This window comes from Oryza brachyantha, chromosome 1 (genome assembly GCF_000231095.2).
Source record: "Oryza brachyantha chromosome 1, ObraRS2, whole genome shotgun sequence".
In the NCBI taxonomy this organism is placed as follows: Eukaryota; Viridiplantae; Streptophyta; class Magnoliopsida; order Poales; family Poaceae; genus Oryza; species Oryza brachyantha.
Genome location: NC_023163.2, coordinates 1,253,323 through 1,274,156, shown reverse-complemented (window position 1 = coordinate 1,274,156; position 20,834 = coordinate 1,253,323). Strand labels below are relative to the sequence as shown.

General features: G+C 44.2%; 1 protein-coding gene across 1 annotated transcript; it reads left to right on the top strand.

Annotated features, from left to right (window-relative positions):
- The first annotated feature begins 12,473 nt into the window (after window positions 1-12,473).
- Window positions 12,474-13,221, top strand: LOC102704932. Its single transcript, XM_040530032.1, has one exon. It carries the CDS (start codon window positions 12,566-12,568, stop codon window positions 13,040-13,042), a length of 477 nt encoding a protein of 158 aa, XP_040385966.1. The 5' UTR covers window positions 12,474-12,565; the 3' UTR covers window positions 13,043-13,221.
- Window positions 13,222-20,834: the final 7,613 nt, after the last annotated feature.

Genomic DNA, 20,834 nt, shown 5'->3' with positions numbered 1-20,834 from the left:
GCACAGCGGAGGGTAGGAGGCGTAAGCTGGCAGGCGGCCGAGGCGTGGAGGCGGGCAGCGGGGCGCCCGATGGACAGGCAGCCGGTGAGCCGCGGCTACTCGTACAGCTGGGCAGGCCCGGCGGCCACGGTGCACGACGGCAGGAGCCGCTGATGGTGAGGCTCTTTGCCTCCGCCAAACCGTGAGTTGTTTTTCACAATTGTCAGAAATGACGGTGTAAACAATGCTAGCCAAACCGTGAGTTGGTTTTCACAATTGTTAGAAATGACGCTGTAAACAATACTAATTTAGGTTATGATTAAAACCATGGTTATGTACCTCGAATGTTCTTGCCATGTTTGACAGTTGGGTCATGAGGATTACTCTACCTCTAGGACAAAAGTATTGCGTTTGGTAAATACTCTTGCAGTGGAGAATGAAGCAAAGCAGACTATAGAGGTCATTGCAAGCTGAATTGAAGAAAACAAAAGAGAGGCTACAAGCAGTTGAAGAACTAAAAGTTCTGCATTTTTCACAAAACTACCCAATTCCTCCATAGTAAAAGATCTGAGAACGAATTCTTTGGCCTAGTAAAAAAGACATCTTTTGTAACAAAAATTCAGAATATATCTATCATGTCAAGAGCGGAACCAACTCCTTACACCCCTCAACCTGAAACCAGGAAGGTTCAAACCAAATTTTTGTAGCAACAAACCATTCAAAGTTGTTAATGAGAATTGAACTTCCCAAGCTGAATTACGAGCATACCAAGACTCACACATTCTTCAATCAATCAACTATAAGCAAAGCACCAACAAATAATTAATACATAAATCAGCAATCAGATATCCATGAATTAAAAATGAAAGACACATAAAGAAAATTGGAGATAAAAAAGCCATAAGTATGGAGATGAGACTGTAAAAATGGCATCGTCTAATTAGAGATGTCTAACTATGAAGCAGTGAGGCAATATGATAAGAAACATCACCTAAGCATCCAATTCAAATTTAAAACTCAAAATTGCAGGCCAGCGTACATCACTGACCGCGTATAGGTGCCGCGAAGGAGACGGGGATGGGGGCGGCGACGGGCTCAGCGGTGTCAACGAAGGCGGCGCCGGAGTCGCTGCACTCGGTGATGGAGGCGGCAGCGGGTTCGGTGGAGTCGGCGCAGCCGACGAGCCCGACTAGGTCGACGAAGGCGACGTCAGAGTTAGCGCACTCGGCGATGGAAGCGGTGAAGGAGGGATAGTAGGGCTACGGCGATGGGACGGTACGGCGGTGGCGGAGGGAGGGTTCTCGGCCACACTGAGGCGGCGGCGGCGAGACGGGACCGAGGAGGCGGTGGGGGGAGGGGAGCACGGCGAGGGCGCAGTAGCCTACCAAGGGAACGGGGGACGAAGGCGGCGGGACGGTAGGGCGGCGCCAGCGGGGTAGGGCACTGTGACGGAGGCAGATGAAGGGACGGCGGAGCGGCGACGCTAGGGTTTGGGATGGGGTGGGTGGAGGGATCCGTCGGAGGTAGTGCGCAGGGAGGGAGTGCGGGCGGGACGGGAGGGAGACGTAGATGATCTGGACCGTCCGATCTAGCGTAAAGTGATTCAGGCCGTTAGATACGTCACACGATGATGGTGATGAGTAAATCAACTTTGTGCATTATAGGGTAGATGAATGATGAAAGATGAAAAGTTAATTGATTTTTATAGCTATCTAATTATATAAAATTGAAAGTAATAATTATCATGGTTTATTTTGATCAAAGGAATTCCGTAGGATTTTTAGAGGGTTAAAACCCTAAAATTTCATAGTAAGTATTTAGGTTTAGGGGTAGGGTTGGCCCTAGCTAGCTACCATGTTCCTCTTGCACCCTCTCTAATCAAGGATAAGATCTCCACTAATATGACTTGCGAGTTGCGACACCAATTTTTGGTCAAAACTATGTACGTCTGTACCTGAACGCAAGATCAAAATCATCCGTTCTGTACATTTCTCTTTTCCTTGTCAGTGCAGCCAAGCTTGAAGCCCAATCATTTCGCTTCTATACATGTTTATAAACTAAATTTAAATTTTTAACCTTAATTTTATAGTTGATTTTGGGTATTTTCATTATAGTTTATTTTTAGTCAATGATTTTAGATCGAAAAGAATATGTATATAAAATTTATTTATAAATTATTTTTCAATTACAAATATTTTGTTTGGCATAACCAAGATCATGAGAAAACAATTGCTTGTTACAAATCCCAATTGCTTCAAAAGCGGTGAAAAATCTCAGTTCCGTCCAAATCAATCAGACATGTTCAGCCGTGAGCACACATCAATGACCATCCGACTTTCAACCAAGAACAGCAACGCACCAAATTAACAAATGAAATGAGTTGCTCAATCAAAACTGGCATTGCCGCAACAAAAGAAAAAAAAACCAACTGGAAGAACAAAATAGTCTACAAATCTTTTGGAACACCGGTCGTGTGGTGGTGGAGTCATGGTAGGCTGTATAACACTTCATTTAAGAGGGTTTGTATCATGGTGGCTACGAATGACGTTGCCTACACGGTAATTGTTTAGCTTTTTCATAAAAAAATAAATAGTATATCTGTAAATAAAAATAGTTTATAAATAAAACTTTTATATATATATACTTAGCGATCTAAAAGCTTAGACTAAAAAATAAAACTACGATGAAAAGACTTAAAAATTAACTCTAAATTTAAAGTTAAAAATTTAAATATTGATTTATAAGTATTAAGGGAAACGAAAGGAGGGGTTGTATATGATTTCAGCCGTGTTCATCTGGTTTGTGCATACGTGCATAGTGACGTCATATTGGGGAAAATAATCGATAAATCTAGCCCTTTGTTGTGTGGAGAAGTCGCCGCTTCTTCCATGTTCTAACCGACGCCGTCGTCACGCCCAGCACATGTCCACTACTAATACGTACGCTTTCATCGATTACCCGCGGCTAAGCAGCCAAAGTCATCCACAAACAATACGATCTGCATATATTTCTTGACCAAAGAAAAGAGAGAGATGTGACATATAATTCTCGAGGTGCCAGATTCCACGTCAAAAGGTTAAGGGGATCGTTTGGATTATACAGAGAAAAAGATAAACCACATATTTATAAATAAAAAATAGAATTTAAAAAAATTATATATGGCGATGTAAAAATAAGATTGAAAAATAAAATAGGATGAAACCACCAAAAGATCTACTCAAATTTAAAATTTAATTTTAGCTTACAAATATAAATAGAAACGAAAAGATGATCGTAAAATTTGGTCTCCTCTAAGAATTGTTCTCGTTCATGATGGATCGACGGCAAGTCAGCAGCGAACAAACGTCAGTTGGAAAGGGAAAGCAGGCGATTACAATTGATTATTCACTCACCACTTCATGAGCAAGTTGCAGAGACATGATATTCGTTTCTTCCCCTTTTGTCACTTCAAATTTTTATTTCCAGGATACGAATGAGGCGAGGAATCGTTCTTTTGTCAAGTTCAGGGAGATGTGCTAACCCGAGGAGATAAACCAGTACTCCAGCGTTGCGTTTATGCTCCAATAATTGAGACAATGAAGCTGACACGGCCAGGCCTGCGTCTGGACTGACCAGCGAGCGGCACTTGGGGCGAGACAGAGATAGGCACTGCGATTTTTGGTCCGGAACTGATCTGTGCGTGACTTGGCAAAAGTGTGTGCAATCATCCACGCCGCATCTACAGATAAAGATCAAAGCAAAAGAAAGGCATCAACTCACAAGTGTGTGAAAAGTATCTCTCAATGTGAAACAAAATGAACCGCGACTGAAAATTTTCATATTTATAAGTGGGGCGGACATTTGGTTATTTTGGTATCGGTTTTCGGTCATCAAATCTTTATCATTAGAAAATTAGGATCAATCAATCTTGAGAAAAAAGTCTACACTTTGGCATGACCAAACTTCAGGAACAATTCCCACACAAAAATCAGACATAAAAAATTAAATCAGACATAAAAATTTATAAGCACCTCCAAGTGAAAAGAATCTTATTGGATTGCATGCCTAGGAACGGTGGCGATGTGAATTAGAGTTTAGTCCTATTGGACTTAATGGGTTTTAGGTTGCATTTGTGCATCTATTTTGTTAATTCAGTCTTTTCGTCTTTCGGTAGAGGGGACTAACCGAATGGACCAAACAAAATTTGGTCTTTCGCTACCTAAGATCGAAGTGACAACTGAATTTGTTGGTCTCGGTCTTTCGGGTTGTTCTATTTTTTCACCACCCCTGTGTCTAAGATACTGAAGAAGTGCAAGATACGTTTAACCTCCGTATCAGGTTTTGCCCAAAAAGAAAAAAAAGAAAACCGTATGCATCAATTTTGTGCAAAATTGTATAATTTTTTGGATAATGAAATAAAACCTGACTAATACATCTAACTTGGACGTACATGTTCAATGTTCAAAATTTTATATAGCTCCAATACAACAACTTCGAAAAATAATGTATAAACAATACTTTTATATTCGTGTTCTATATAAAAGTAAAGACTGAAAAATAAACTATAATGAAAAACTCCAAAATTAACTCTAAATTCAAGACTTAAATTTTTTTACAAAATTATTTATAAGCATAAGCAAAAGTGAAAATACAACGCTCTAGATTTCTCTATCGGTTTTGGACTAATGGTATAACAAAAGCAAACCATAAAATCTGCAAAATAAGTCTGAGAAGACCAGCAGAATTTTCCATATCTATATTAGGGTTGTCCTAGAGATGCCACCATATGTTTCTAGTACTGCTAGAAAACGCTGTGAATGAGAGCCAAAGTGAGCTTAGTCATCATAGCCGGTGCTTTATGTCTAATCAAACATTATAATCGATTCTGGCCTGTGTTAACCAATGGATAGCTTAATGTAACATATCTTCAGTTACTGCCCATGGTATCCGGCCGTAAACAAGTTGCAAGATAATTTGAGTGCGTAAGTGGCGAATATAACAGTCGTTCTGAATTCCTGTTTAGAAAAAAGAAAAGAACAGTAGTTCTGAATTTCAAGGAAACCACTACGAAGCATATTCAGAGCACAAAGGCAGAAAACCATACACTGCTGCACTTGTTTTGTTTCCAATTCTGCAACATGGCGATTGTTTACAGTTAAATTGTAACTTAATGCGTGCGATGTAGACTATCTTGGTCTGAACCTAAACCTTTTGTTTTTCATTTGTTTTTACATCAACCAATTATATGAGCTAACCTGTACTGAATCAACTGTGAAGTGTCTTGTCATGATAATCTGATCTGTACCTAGAATTCAGATAGGGTTACTAGTGTGCTCGATCAAGGACTAGAGCACTAGCGTATGTGTAAGCGTGAGACAAGCTCCACCATAGATCATGGAGACGATTGCCAACCTACGGTGTTGACCTAACATGACATTTTATTTGGGTCCTCTCCTCTTAAATCTTAATCATGCAAGCATGACAGCAATTTCTTTCCGGCCTCACTCACTGCCCACTGCTTAATCAACACCAGCTTTATTGATGATATCTGTCTCCCATTGTTGTTGATCCATCATCCGACCATTTGCCTGAATTTCATGGTGCCAAAAAGGCTTAGTTGATTCATTACTACAAATTGGCTAGCATTAGCAGCCTCCAGTCTTGATGTACTATTGGCATAATATAGTTGAGACCTGACACCTCGTCTTCATCTTAGTCTTTAAAAATTCTTTCGTTGGCTTTACGAGTTCTCTTTTGTCTTTGGTGCGAAATGAATGAAACTTCCAGTAGTGCCCGTGTCAAACGCAGTGCCAGCTTCCTGAAGATGTCCCGGTTAGTGCGCAGGAAATTTTTGCGCTCGTCCATCCAATAAAGAATCAGAAGCCATTAGTTTATGGATAGAAAGCTCATGCCTAGTTCCAGAAGCTAGGCCTTGTGTTGAGCAACTTTGTCTCGCTTTTATACAATCAGCTTTAGAAACTGCCCCCATAAAGTGCAGCGACTGAAGAATTTCCCTGCAATCTCATGTGAAATTTCAGGCAATAGAGAGAAAGAGAATGATAAATTGGCCATCTAATCTTCCTCCGAATTCTGAGTACTTGGGTTAGGTGCATCCCTTCTAGAACACTGCTCTTGCAAGAATCATGGTAAGTGATGTGCTATTAAGCTTTACGTCACTGCTTCAGGCGCAGCTTCCTTTTCTCGATAATGGAATTTAATCCAGCCTCTACATCAAATTAAGATGTATCCTGCCATCGCACGAGCAGCTTGCACCTTTGATTGGATGATCCAGTTGAAATCTTCTTGTCGGATGAGGCATAGGGAACTTGTGGGGAAAGAGATGGAATTCCATGGAAAAAAAAATGGATGCATCAAAAGATGCCGCGGGCCGGGTACAGACGAGTTGACGCCTTTGTTCTCTCCTAGTAAAGCTGTGCGAAGTGGCTTTGGATCTTTCCTTTATTTAGCACTCTTCCTTTTGCTTTGTGTGGCACTCTTTTGTTCCTGGTCCGCGGCAGCATCGTGTTGATCGTTTCTCAACGCGACGGAGACGTTCACCCGAGGGAGGTGGGCACCATGAATTTCATCCAAATTCATGTGGTTCGGTTACGAAATCACTTGTGTTTCCTTCCTCGGTTATGCAAATTCATGTGGTTCGGTTATTTTTTTACTGGCCAGGCACTGCTTGATTGTTCTGTTTCATGCCAAGAAACAGTTGAGGCCCCTTTGAATCACGGGAATAAAAAAACAGAGAAATAGGAAAACATAGAATTCTAACAGAAATATATCTCTAATACAGAGGATTATAAAATACAGAAAAAATATAGGAATGACTGTTTGATTGGACCACAGGAAAAACACAGGAATTTGAAAGGGGCTTAGAGTCATGGAAAGAAGAAACATGAGGTCTTTCCTCCAAAATCTCTAGGATTGTCCAATCCATAGGAATTTTAAAGAAAAGTGTAGGATGTAATCCTTTGTTTCAAAAGTTTTCATAGAAATTTTTTTCATAGGATTAAAATCCTCTAAATTTACTATGCTATTCCTAGAAATCAAAGAGGGCCTGAATGTTCTGAAGGAGTGGTTCGTCGGCGTGAGCATGACAAAACAAGAGCAGCAAAAACACCTTCTTTTAGCAATCAGCAAAGCTCTTTCTTTCCTGTAATAACAATCGGCAAATTAAAACAACTTGTGAAAACGAGGCCCAACGATCTTGCAACACGCGTGTAGGTGAATTTGCAGCGTGGAAGCAGATGTGATCGAGCTGCTAATTTCAGATTCGTGATGCACGCCTCTTTCAGAGTTTCAGAGAGAAAGAACGTGTGGTAGCTTCCGCGGAGCTGGTAGACCAACCCTTCCTACCCCTGCACTGCGCTGCACACCCACCCCGCGCCCAGTTCTAATCATGAAGGAAAACACTAAACACGCATTATGTTCTTCATTTGCCGACAACGCCACATCAGATAATATTACGATGAAAATCCTCTTCTATTTTACCGTCAAATATAGCCTATATGTGAAACATATATATCTCTACTACTTTAAAAAAACACGGTAGAATTTCTTCCATCGTGGAAGAAGCAAGCATCTGTTTGGCTCAGAAAAAAAAAAGAATAGAGGGGATCCTACACTTTATACCCAATCTCATAGTAGCGACTTGAGTAGCCTAATAAAAAGCACTTACCCTAATAGTTATGTGACCTGATTAGTATTTAAGGTGGACTAATTTTCAATTTAAAAAGGCTACATTTATTCAATTGGATATAGATGCTGGGTAGAAAAATATTATTATCTAATCTTGTGGTTAGTTATATGAGCAATTTTATCATCATTAAAAAACTATCAAAAGTTACCATATGTTTCTGCTGCAAAAATCATTATCTTTGTTTGCTTTGTACCTCAGTTACTAACTTTTTTTTAATATAATTTTTGGTGCATACAAATATTTTATCAAGCATGATAAAATTAACTTAGTCATATAGGCTCATAGAGTCCATTCTCACTTCTGTGTAATTGTTGCAATGCACATATATGTTAGGAGTCTTGAGGGAAAAGCTAGGATGTGTGTGAATATTTGAGAGAGAGGGATGGTGACTTGGTGAGTAATAAGAAGCAGGCAGAACAAAGGCTTAGGAAGAGGCGAATGTTTTCATGTACCAAATCACGTGAAGCGAAAGGGACGTAAGACACCAGCCGGTCGAAACGTGCAGCTCGTGGTGGCCTGATCTCCTCAGTCCCCATAGCAGCAGCAGTGATGAATTGCTAATCCGTGCCCCCTTTTCCCTTTTCCTCGGGGTGTGTTTCTGCGTGTTTAAAAGCAAGAGCGATTTGGATTAATTGTCATGGAAAATCGGCAAGTGTCAAAGAAGCGCGTGTGTTGAATAACGTGGATCAGGTTGAGATATTCAGAATGGTTGTTTGTTCTATGTGTGTAGGTGACGAACGACAATTTTGTTTAATGGCGAGAACCGGACTAAGCAGTCAGGATGTTATAGGATAAGGTGGGACGGACGTTAGGTTCAGCGGATTAAGAGCTAGACTCATGGAAGAGTCTAGTTCCGGAGAGATCCAGAATAGCGAGCGATAAAAGTTGAATTCAAAATGACACGCAGTGGGTGAGTAAGTGTGGGGAGGAATTCTCGACTGGCTTCAGAAGATGGTGCGAAAGTGCCGAAAATTCACGAAGAAAATCAAAAAAGAAAAAATTACGAACACTAGTGTATTGCATTTGCATGGCTTCTACCAAATGATCGACTGTAGCTAGCATGCCTGCGTGTATTGTGCATTTTGTTACGCATGCATAGTACTTTTTTTTTTTTTTGAGAGATGCATAGTACATTTCTGACGTACAGAGCTAGTTAGCTTGCGGAGGCGACGACCAGGAGTGAGGCCGGTCCACGCGGAGGTGCGCGCGGTCCGCGGCTCTGTTGGCGAGGCCCACGCGCGTGCGGCAAGGCGGCTGAGCCTGAGCCGGGCTGGCCCGGACAACAGCAGGCGCGGTCGGCCCAGCCGGAGGCAAGGAAGGGCGCGTGGGCGCGTGGCCCAGCTCGGCCCACAGCAGGAGCACGCGGGCGCGCGCGCGCGCTGCAGTTTGCGTTCGCCGGCGGGAAGCAGTGCGTGCAGTGGAAGACGGAACAGCGAAGTCGGACGGAGAGGGTACAAACTATTAATCGGAATACGGATAATTAACCAAAATTTAATGGAAATTTAACGTTCTGTAAATATATGTACATTGTTGATGATAATTTTCTTTTATTTGAAAGAAAAATGCATACAACTACGTATGTTTCATACTATTACTACAGTATTTAAATAGAATAATCATGATATAACATTAATTCAATATACCATATTCTCTCCCAGACACCCATGAGTACGTCAAAAGGAAGATACGTAGGAAATGGAGCTCCGATACGATAATTAGCAACAATTATGTTCCCCCTCACTCTTCTCTTGCTCAAGTGTGCATACAAGGGAGGTGGGAGGAGGGATAGGTGGAAAATCACACACCAATGCGTGATAGGAGACCACAATGGCCAAGAAGCCTCGCACGGACAAGCAAAGGGAGGGTAGGCGCTGCCATGCTCTATAGTCATCGGCTACCTTGTCTGCGATATTCATCGCCACCAAAAATCTAGACAACCATGTGGTGCACCACCCACCTCCACTGACTCTCGCTTCTTCACATCGACCTAGCCTCTGACACCCTCATCTTCTTTTTTCCAACATGGAAGCAGACCCTGATCTAGATGACGCACTTTACGATGATTGACAATCCTGCCCTCTCCAATCATGGTTAGTCTCTGTCCACCTACACACGCCATATCCTCCCCTCCTCTCCTAGCCCGGTCTTCGTTCACCTGTCGTTGCCATCATCCTTACAACAACTCGGCCATTTGTTAGGTTGCATATGCTTTCACTACCAACTCTCTCATCAAAGTTGATGATTTCATCGCCAGCAATAAAGTGCCTCTACCGAACTACTATGACATCATTGTCTTTACAAACTACGGCTCAACGAGCCATGCACCTCTATTGATTGAGCCATCCCTATTCTACCAAGCGATCTTACCATCATACCCAATATACCTCATCTCTAGCAATATTGCCTAATGTTGCTCCACTTTTACAGCCCACGCCAACCCTCAGGGGATACCATTGCGTTTGCTACTCACCTTACTCAATTCAACCGAGATTTGTATAACAGAGTCATGATCATATCCAAGCCAACTTCCTCTCGTCAGAAGGAAGTGCACTAGCGTCAGCGATATCCCTCCACCGACCTCCATCACCTATGAAAAAAGATGGGAAGGTATAAAAGAGGGAAGAGAGAGAAAATGATGGTATATGGTCCCACTCACATATGAGTCTAATTGTTGTTCTATTTTTTCCTCCATAGACAATCACTTACATGCGAGTCATATTCTCACCTTTTCATCTATCGTCTTATATATATATCACATCAATGTCACATGGTGTAAAAACCAAGTCAAACAAGACACACACATGCCACATCAATGCCACATGGCATGAAGACCAAATTAAGTGAGCCACATGTCACCTAAAACCGCTCTCAACATTACGAGCTGATTGATTTGCACTAGGTTTAGCAGCCGATGGTTGTTCTATATCTAGTTTTTACGATTAAGAGGCATGAATGAAATTGATCCATAGTTAAAGGAGCTAAAGTATACTTATTTCTTGGAAGAAAAACCATACCAGAAGAGAGACACAGCCCATTGCATTATTTTGTTTTTCTTATGCTTATAAGCCAAAATTTGATTTTTTTAACCTTAAATTTATAGTTGTTTTTTTATTTTTTTCACCATTGTTTATTTTACAGCATTAGTTTATAGATCTACCCACACACTATTTTCCATTGCAAATATACTATTTATTTTTTCCTATCAGCCCACGCCCTACTTGGATACTAGCACTGTACGAAGATATCTTCCAATCTTTGACATTGCCACGCTGCTAACGAACTGGCGCTATTATTAAGATTTGAGACTGATACTCGCATCTCGTTCCATCACGCTGTGGAGTACTGTTGGAGTATCCATTCGTTCAAAAAAAACATATTTTTAAGTTTCAAAAAGTCTTTATTTTGTATATGCCTATATAAGAAGAATAAAATGTTTTTTACCATTTTTCGATGATTGTTTATATAATAATTTTTTAAATCTTACTCTATTTCTACTTTATTAAACTTTGATACAACAATTGTTAAGTTTTTTCTGGAGGACGAACTTTTTTGATAGAATATCCAGTCCGTCGTACCGTATCGTATGGCCCAATTTGCCGGTGAGCGGACCCAACGCGGGCTCCCAACGCAGGAGCCGGCCGACCGGGCAGGCAGGCGAGCCAGCCTCCTCTCGTCAAATCTGGTTTCTGACAGATCGAGTGGCGTCCTGGCCGTGCAACGCACTGTATGCATGTGTTGCATAAAAATTACTCCTCCTCCGACTACTCGTACGACGACTACAGATCCAGCGGTGGCAAGTTGACAACGAGTTGTGGGGGCCTGTGGATCTGCGAGCAATTAACCACGCCTCTTTGCCGACATACGGCCACTTCCTGTCGGCCCTTAAATGACCTCTAATCAGTTGCTTTCCGAGGGAGATACGGCTAACACACTTATCAATACAATTATACAAATTCCTTCATCACTATACTACTACTGCTATATACCCTTAATATCTGTCCATCCGAAGATGCACGTCAATTATATATACAAGTATGTAGAAAAACACGAGACTGATTGATATAGCAGGAGTAGAATACTAGTGTGACAACAGCATCAAAAGTAGAGATTGGAGAGCTTTGGAAGCTACCGATAGTTCGCACCAGAATGAGAGCTGTATAGTGGCGCGTCACGATGTCGGCATGCGATTTTGCGTAGACACACGCACGCAGCCGTCGACGCCCAACCTCCCAAGTTTCCGGGGCTTCCACGTGAACGTCCCGCGCTGGCCGTTGCTACGCGCACATGTCGTGAGGAATGAATATACCCAGCGGTCGATCCTGCCCCTGCAAAAACACCGGGGACCGGTACGTTGCACGACTCCGCCCGAACAAAACGCCAGTGCCATCCTCCACAGATTCAACTCGTTCCTTTTCTACAGTACGACCACCTCGTGTGCCGTAACTAATTACTGTAACTGATACTCCTCCCTGGTTAGTTTTTCGTATGAAGGTTATATTTATATCTGAACAACGTTAGTAGCATCTGATTGATTGGTGCGTTTACCACTTGGGCACCAGCGGATGCATGCGGCTGCGGGCCATTGCTGCAAGTTGCCTCGGCGCACGGGTTCCCGTCACGACGCGACCTGGCCCCGATGCACTGCGCCGCACGCCAGGATGGAGGAGGAGACGCGACCCGGTCCGCACCATACCACCGGCTGCGCGGCGACGGCGGCGCGCCAAACCAGCCTGAGCCGAGTCCATCTCACCCGCCACGCCTAACACTACAAAACCCACAAAGGGGCGGCCCCCTCGAGCCGCAGCCCGAAACGAACACTCCCCCCACTCTCACTCGACTCGCTATCCGCTCACCTCACCTCCGCTCGCCGAGGAGCAGAGCCCAGCCGAGCAGACGAGGAGCATGAAGCGGACGAGGGCACAGCAGCCCAAACTGCAGGAGGCGCAGGACGGCGCTGGCGCCGGGAACCCCACTGCGAAGCCGCAGCGGCGGGCGAAGCAGCCAAGGCAGCCCAAGGCGGCGGCCAAGAAGGCGGCCGCGGCGGCGGCACGCGAGACCTCGTCGGCTTCCGGGGCGGCTGTCGCGTCACCGGTATCCTCCTCGCCCGTTGCCGACATGGCGCCCACCGTGCCCGACGTGTGCGCCGGCGGGCACGACGCCGGGGCGGCGACCGTGGAGTGGGACCTCGACGGCGGCCTCAGCACCGGGTCGTCGTGGTGGACGTTCGGCGTGGAGGAGGAGAAGCTGCTCGGGTGGTTCCCCTTCGTGGAGGAGGACTTCCGCTGCCTCAGCGGCCGCGGCGACGCCGAGATGGCCTTCGACGACGACATTTGGAGGATCCACCAAATCTACGAGATACCCAATTATGCGGCCAAGTGATTGATCTAATCGGATTCATCTTGTTTTGCCTAGATTACTCCTTGTTGCATGGTACAGGAATCAGTCAGTGTTGAGTGCGTAGCCAAGAATGTGTTGACGAGGTAGCTAGCTACTGATGATGGTATCCCAATTCCCCAATTGCAAAATGCTGCAATTCTAAAACTACCTCCATTACATTCTTTGATTGCTTGTTTCGGATGACACTTGATGTTCGTGCTACCTTGATTAGCATGTCCTCCATGATAGTTTGTGCTTGCCGTGCACATTCAGAATTCTCTCTCGAACTGCGGCCATGAGGTTTTGAGGGGAGACACGGGCCTGATCCACGCGATTTTTTTAAATCTTTGCTCGGTGCAGTAGAATGCATAATTTTCAAGCATTTTGCGGTTGACGGTTATGAAAAGGATAGTGTTCGGTATTGAAAGATATATTTATCAGTTTAATTTTCGTGTTTTCCCATATGATTGGAGACTGCTTCAGTTCCAATAATTGAGTAGTCTCTTCAAATAAAAAAGGGATGGGAAGTATTTTAAGAGTTAGGGGCCCATTGGAACATCGAAGAAATGGGTTTTATTACAGAGTACCAAGGTCTAAAAGTATGGTGGAACCCTCGGCGTACCCTGAAGAAATAGGACTAATTTTCGTGAAATTAAAAGGAAAACCCTTGTTTCTCATTGTTCGAAGGATAGTGGAGGCCTTTGAACTTTGAAGTACTCCCTCAATCCCTTGAAGAATTTACTTTTCACCTTCCTCTTTGTCCCGCAGATAACTTATTTTCTAAAATTTGGTAAAGTGAGAGAAAATGGTATTGGAATTAAAGAAACAGCGAGCATATGCATCAAAGCCCTTTCATATTTATATTGGTGCGTGTATGATGAACTAAAAAAATAAAACCATACTTCAAAACACGGAGCATATCTGTCTGAATTAAAAGGGTCATCCTTGTTTTCTGATGCGTTAAACTATAAGAAAACAAAATCATTTTTAGCACAGCTTATTTATCTCGAAACATCCATTTTAAACAATATTTGTGTTAGAAATTTTAAAGTAACTAACAAATACATTGGAATAACGTAAAGTAGGGAAGAAATCCATTAGCTTTCGATAAAGCAGAGGACATTACAGTTTTCCTTAGCTTTTGCATTGATATGACTATGATGGATGAAGAATGGAACTATTTTAGAATGGATAAATTAGTTGATGACCGACTATAAAATAAACAAATAACTAGCAGTTCTTGGTCGTCGAACATCTGTATCCGTATCCTAGTGATTTAAACGGAAGGCTAGAATATATAGTTTCAAAATCTAAAATTTAGACGTGATTAATCGTCAAACTAAGGCAAACATGAAAAAACAACAAATGTTTAAAAAAATAATGTGCCAACGGTCTTCAAAGATATATTTTCCCTATTCTATTGTTTTTGTCCTCTTTATTTGTTTCACTAAAACTTTGTCAATAAATCAATCCATTCAATAGATCTAGTTAATAGAGTTCGGCAGTAGCAATGCTAACCCAAATTCTCATCTTTTTTCGTGTCATGCCTACTGTTAAATAGTATGAAAATTTTCTATAGAAAATTTGTTTTAAAAACATATTAATCTATTTTATAATTTTTTTAAGGTTAATAATAATTAATTATATATTAATCTATTATTATATTTTTCACACGTGCTATGTAACTATTTTTTGAACGCGGTATTAGAGGGGATTTTAGATTTGTATAGGTTTATATTTGACTACTCAATAATAAAATCATATTGGGACGAAAGTAACGCTGCGGTCGATCGGGGTGTTACTGCATGAGACGGTGCCGACGAGGCGCCGAAATGGTACTTGCTATAGTAGCTCCACTAGGTAACCGGCGTTGGTCAAGGCTTGCCGGAGATTTTGGACGGCTATCTCAATCTGTTGAATGAATGAAGTCAACCTGGAGAAAAGAATACTATAGCCGGCGCTGACCTTGAGGGTATATACGGGAAGTAGACATTCAATAGGATGATTGTTAAAAAAAAATTCTAAAAGTATATTTGTAAATGAAAAGTAACTTATGAATTAAAATTTTATGTATGTATTTTTAACAGTCTAAAGATCAAAGGTAGAAGATAAACTTTGATAAAATAAACTTTAAATGTAAAATTTAAAATTTATCTAATAAGCAAAATTATGAACGAACAGATGGTGTATATGTCTTTAACAGACGCCTATATAAAGTTCTGTATAGAAGCCTATCGTTATATGTTTCTAATTTATGTACTTAATGTTTTTAAGTTAAATCTATCGTTTACACCATAAAATAGATATCAAATCAAATATCCGTTATCTTAAAAAAATATTTACTCTTTGTCATATCTTTATCTTAAAATATATATTTTCTTCATCCTAAAATAAATTTATTTTTCAGTTTTAGATGTAATATTTGACTTTTTTCTTATTTAAATTTTTTATGAACAATATTATTATTATTATTATTAGATGGTACATCATAAATAGTAATTTCCACATAACTAATTTTTATAAATTTTTATAGAAAGTTTTTAAATAAAACGAATGATGAAATATCGGATAAAAATAAAAAAAAGTTATTGTAAGACGGACACGGTATAACTTGCGATATTCATCCAATATTATTATATTAAGGCCTCAACTTTGACACGATTCTGCTTTCCCAAAAGGATAAACATACGGTAGCTGGCTTCCGTTCACTATACTGATCGATTGATTTAGCGAGCAAATTCAACGCAAAAGGATAATCATTCATCCCGTGTTCTGTAGTTTGCTTGGTTGTAATACCTACGGTAAACCCGACCTGTGCGTATTTGCTGGAGTAGTTTATTAAATGTGGCCAGAAGATAATTTCGAATTCCGCTTATACTTATAAATTATAATTTAAATATTAAATTTGATTTTGTGTTTTTACCGTAGTTTATTTTTTAGAACCAGTATATGAAATCTTTGTTCACAATGTTTATATTTATAAATATATTATTTGATTTTTTATTAATAAAATTTAAAAGATCACCGCTTTATCTGTGCTAGCATTAGTGCCGGTATGTCTCACACACACTGCCACAGGCGCTCGGTGTGTGACGGCATAGGCCTCGTTAGAAGCCGACCAACGATCGACACTTTTCAGTTATTTTTCCGCGCGCACGCTTTTCAATTTGTTAAACCGTGTATTTTTTAGAAAAAAATTTATATAAAAATTATTTAAAAATCAGATTAATTTATTTTTTAAGTTTACAAAATCTAATACTCATATAGCTTTCTTCGTTTTCGTTTTACGTGAGCTGATTAGCCTTCGAACGCTGCAATAGTACTTGTGCAGTGCAACTTTGGGCGGCAGCACAGGCAGCTGTTGGTGCACGCGCACGCACCATCCATCCACCGTCCAAACTCTGGCCTAGCTACTCGATTTGCCTTGGATTCTCCGATCGACTGACGCGCTTGCTGGTTGCTGCTGTGGTCGTACATCTGTTCCGAACAGACAGGGCGCGGTGGCCGATTGATCGCTCGAGGCGGAGGTGTAGGTCGTCGGCTCCGTGACACGATGGAACGGCTGCCATGTCGTGCATGTTCACCCCGTGATCGATCTCCGTAGACCGGCCGCACTGCCTACGCAATGGCACGGCTACACTAGTGCCCGTGGTACTACGCTTTCTGGCCGGAGGAGAGTCACGCAGCAACGCAACACACACACACACACACACACGTTGCGGCCGCGCCGACATACGGGGGAAAGGGACGTGACCATTTGTGAGTGCTGGTTGGCTAATCGGTGTGTCTCCTCCCCCACTCCATTGCCGCTCGCGTGTTGTGCTGCTTGCATGCATGGTCGCTCGCTCGTCCTGGCTTGCCATAGTTTATGGGCAACCGCACTTGCATGCGCAATCCAATCCAATCCAATCCAATCGATCTCTCGCTTTTGCCTTTATGTACTCTGCTCCTACCACCCGCTGAATACCTTTTCTTTGACTAGTTGGGTCCACTACTCCTCCGCTACCAACACAGAGATCAGACTGGCTGTCAGTTTTAAAAGCGGCTCCTTCGGTTTGGTTTTGGTTCCGGCCAGAGTGTTGCCAATCAATCATTTTAGACGCCCTAAAATGATTTCGCCGGAGATTGCGCTCCTTTCCATCGGTCACGCCGTCCTTTCACTGTAGTAATTACGTGCACCATTGTTCGCGCGCACACGCACAGATCGCGGCGTACTGGCGTAGTAGGGGCCAGTGCTTGCGGTACAGAGGAAGGAAGCCCATGGCCATGGCCAGTGTCGGTAGCCGGTAGGGATACGTACGTACTACAGCGAGACGGAGCGGAGCGGTCCAGGCGTAGTGGGCGACAGGGACGCTTGTGGCAGTCGTCGGCGTCACAAACGTACACATAGCACGTACCGATGGAAAGGGATGGCAGTGGTGGTGGGTGGTGGAAGGCGGCAGCAGGCAGGCGGAAGGAATTTCGCGGTCCGCCCCCATGCGTTGCGGTCCATGGCTGCGACTGCTGCGGAGGTGGACATGGCTGGGACGGGTCCAGCCGGAGCCAGCCACTGACGGCCAAAGTTTCGGCTGGATCGCCGGGCCATGGCCGTGGCTGGACCACCGGCGACCGGCCATCGTCACGTGACGGATGGCTGGATTGATGTACTAGTGGTATGAGTTCGATAATCCTGCGTGGATCAGTCGGCAGAAGGCAGCAGCAATCGTTGGTTCCATCGGTCACCTGGGTTTGGCGCCTCTCTCCGGCTTTGGCGGGCAGCGCGGCAGCTTCTGGCTCCCGACGGGGACGTGACGAGGCCAGCCCAGCCTGCCGCCGCGCCAGCCAGCCATGGAAATAGTACGGCGGTCGAGATCGGTTTTTGGATTCTGATTGCACGGACCGATTGACGCAGAGCGCTGCCATACGCCGCACCGCACCGGCTTGACCGGACACGGGGCCTCCGTCCCTCCCTCCCTCCCTCTGCAGTGCATGTGACCAGCGATCCGGACTGCCAGGCGACGAGAAGACAGATCAATCGCCGGAAAATGTCAGGTCCGGTCCTAGCCATGTTACTAGTACTAGTAGTACACCTCAACTGCTCCGGCTTGTCCACCGGTGTCCACCAGCACGGTAAAAAGCGTCGAAAACGACAACGCGGCACCCTGTAAAGAAAGATAGGCAGAGTTTTTACGGTGGCGATTCTGACCCATGGGGGGGGCCTTTGAAGGCTCATCCCCGACATGGGCATGCTGCTCGAGATCGGTCGCCGACCTCGATCCACGAGACGGTGGCAGTCTGGCATGCAGGAACAGAGCATTGGACTTGGTGTGCATGCGCGGAAGCCTTATCGCGTACGCTTTCTCTGACGAGCAATTTCACAGCGACGGTGGGCTCCGCCGCTGCCGGCGAGGTAGGCCGGCCTCAGCTCGCTCCCGGTCTCCGGAGCAGCTACGGCCTTCCTCGTATTGGGAGGGACCCATCCACACAGGCTTTAATTATCGCGGTAAGGACAAAAAGGGCACGAGAAAAGAGAGAGAGAGCCCCTTTCGCGCCAAACCGGGCTTGGCTCTTGTGTTGCCGCACGGGTTTCGCGGCAAAAGTAGCGGGCTCGTCCACCGTCCTTGCGTTGGCTCATGGCTTGTCCATCTCCCGCGCGGCAACGACGGATCGTGCGAGGATGGAGGCAGAGTCTCTCGTTGTGTTGGGAAGAGCCATGCTGAAGCACCACGCCACGGGGCTGGATGCTCTGCCGGAACTCGTCTGAAACAGTTTTTTGTGCTGTCCCGTGCCCCGAAAACCGGGTAAGGCCGTCCAAATTGATCCCGAGTAGTGGCAAACGTTGTTGTCGTCGCATCATGCCACTAGCCAAACCGACGAAATTATTTGCCGGAGAGCACACAAGTTTCGGAAACAGAAAGCGTGGTATACCACTACACCGTGTATTAATAAATTCAGGAAAACAGCCACATAAATCCATCGACGACCACAGCGTGTCGGCCCGATCGAGCACTTTCTGCAACTGCCTGCGCCAACTACCCAAAACCCAGAGCGGATAGGAGTACATAAAGGTGAAATGAAAGCCCGAGACGGACAGCCCAAACCTCCGCGAGAACGTGACGGGATACCACCGTCCAGTTGCGTCGCGGCGGCGGCGGCGGCGCGGTGGGTTTCGGCGGCAAGGTGTCGTCGTCATCAGTGGCCGTACGAGCTCGCCCGCGGGCCGCGGAGTCAGCGCCTCGGGTTCCACGAAAGGTGCGGCGCTGGTGCGGGTGCGGCTGCGACTGGCGTGACAACGGCGCGGCCGCTTCCTTTGGATTGGTTGGTTGGTTCGTTGGTTTCGCGCGGCGCGGCGTGGCGTGGCGTTCGGCGCTTTGTCCTCTGCCTGCCTGCCTGCCGGTCGCCGCGGCGTCCGTGGCGTGGCGTGCCGCGATTTGGCGCCGCGTGCGGCTCACGAGTGCGGCGACGGTGACCTGACGGGAGCTCGGCGTCGCTTTCCGGTGTCGTCCGGCGCGGGGCACCACGACGAGAGAGGGATCAGAACAACGACTGGCAGCAATTTGGAGTTGCATTGCGTACAACTAGTATGCAGCGGTTGCTTAATCCAACCTTGATAACCTTCGCCAGTTCGCCTGCCGACTCGAGTAGTTGACGGTCAACATCACAACTCCAGAACCGGTTCGCGAAACGGGTCCACCGGCTCCGTGGTTTATTCACTTGGATACGTGACAGCACTGCGACGACACGTTAACACAATCATGTTGTCACATCTGTCCGGCAAATTAGAATTTCAATCAAGGAATTACTCTACAATGTTCACTCGGGTGCCGTGTTCGCTGAACGACGTTGTACCGGTTGATTTCAAGCCATTGGTACACGAACTGAGAGTGCCATGAAACAATCAAGATGGATGTGCAAAGCTGCATTTATGCGCAATTGTTGCTCGCGAGCCGGGACGATGGTAGGCACGCACTATTCTACCTTTGTGCTCGGCCCACATATGTTGTTGACGGGCTTGTCAAAGCTCGCTTATGGGCTACATGCTGCCGTGTGACACGGCTATCCATTATACTCTCCCTGGGCCACAGCTATTCCGGCGCGTTCGTTAGAATTAGTGTGATTAGCCGTATCTACAACGAAAAATATAATTAGCATATAACTAATTGAAAATTTAAGTATTGCCATTTTATTTACTATTAAAAGAACTTCTATATAGAAAATTTTCGTATAAAACCTACCACCGTTACATAATGTATGACTTTAGATTCATTAGTTGTACATGATCTTGGAATAATCCTAGCCCTCTAAAGAATAAGATTTAGCTTAAAATTAGGCTAGTGATCAGTAGGACACCCGTGATTTCTTACACTATAAATCCGCAATTTATTTGACGTTTTAAGGGATTGCTAATTAGTGCACACATGTTTCTGGCGTACAATTTTTTCCCTTTAGGTAAAACTTTTAGCTCAAAATTACACATTTTTTAACTTAAACCAGACAAAACTTTCAACTTGAGCCTAAAAACTTTCATGTAAAAAACGTTCACACGAAAACCTTCCATAAAAATAGGCACTGCCAACACATATACTAATTAGCGATCGTGAATGTTCTTTCAATTTACTACTGTGAATATGTGAGACTGAAAGTATTTGACTATACATCGTTGTACCATTATGGCAATGCCATCATGGACACTGATATATGGGTCCTAGAAAAGTAGGACCACATGACAGTGGTTAAATGGTACTTATATAACAGTAGAGGGTACACGCTCTCCTGTTTGTGGATTTGAAGAGTTCGAAAAGGTGAGGATACATGT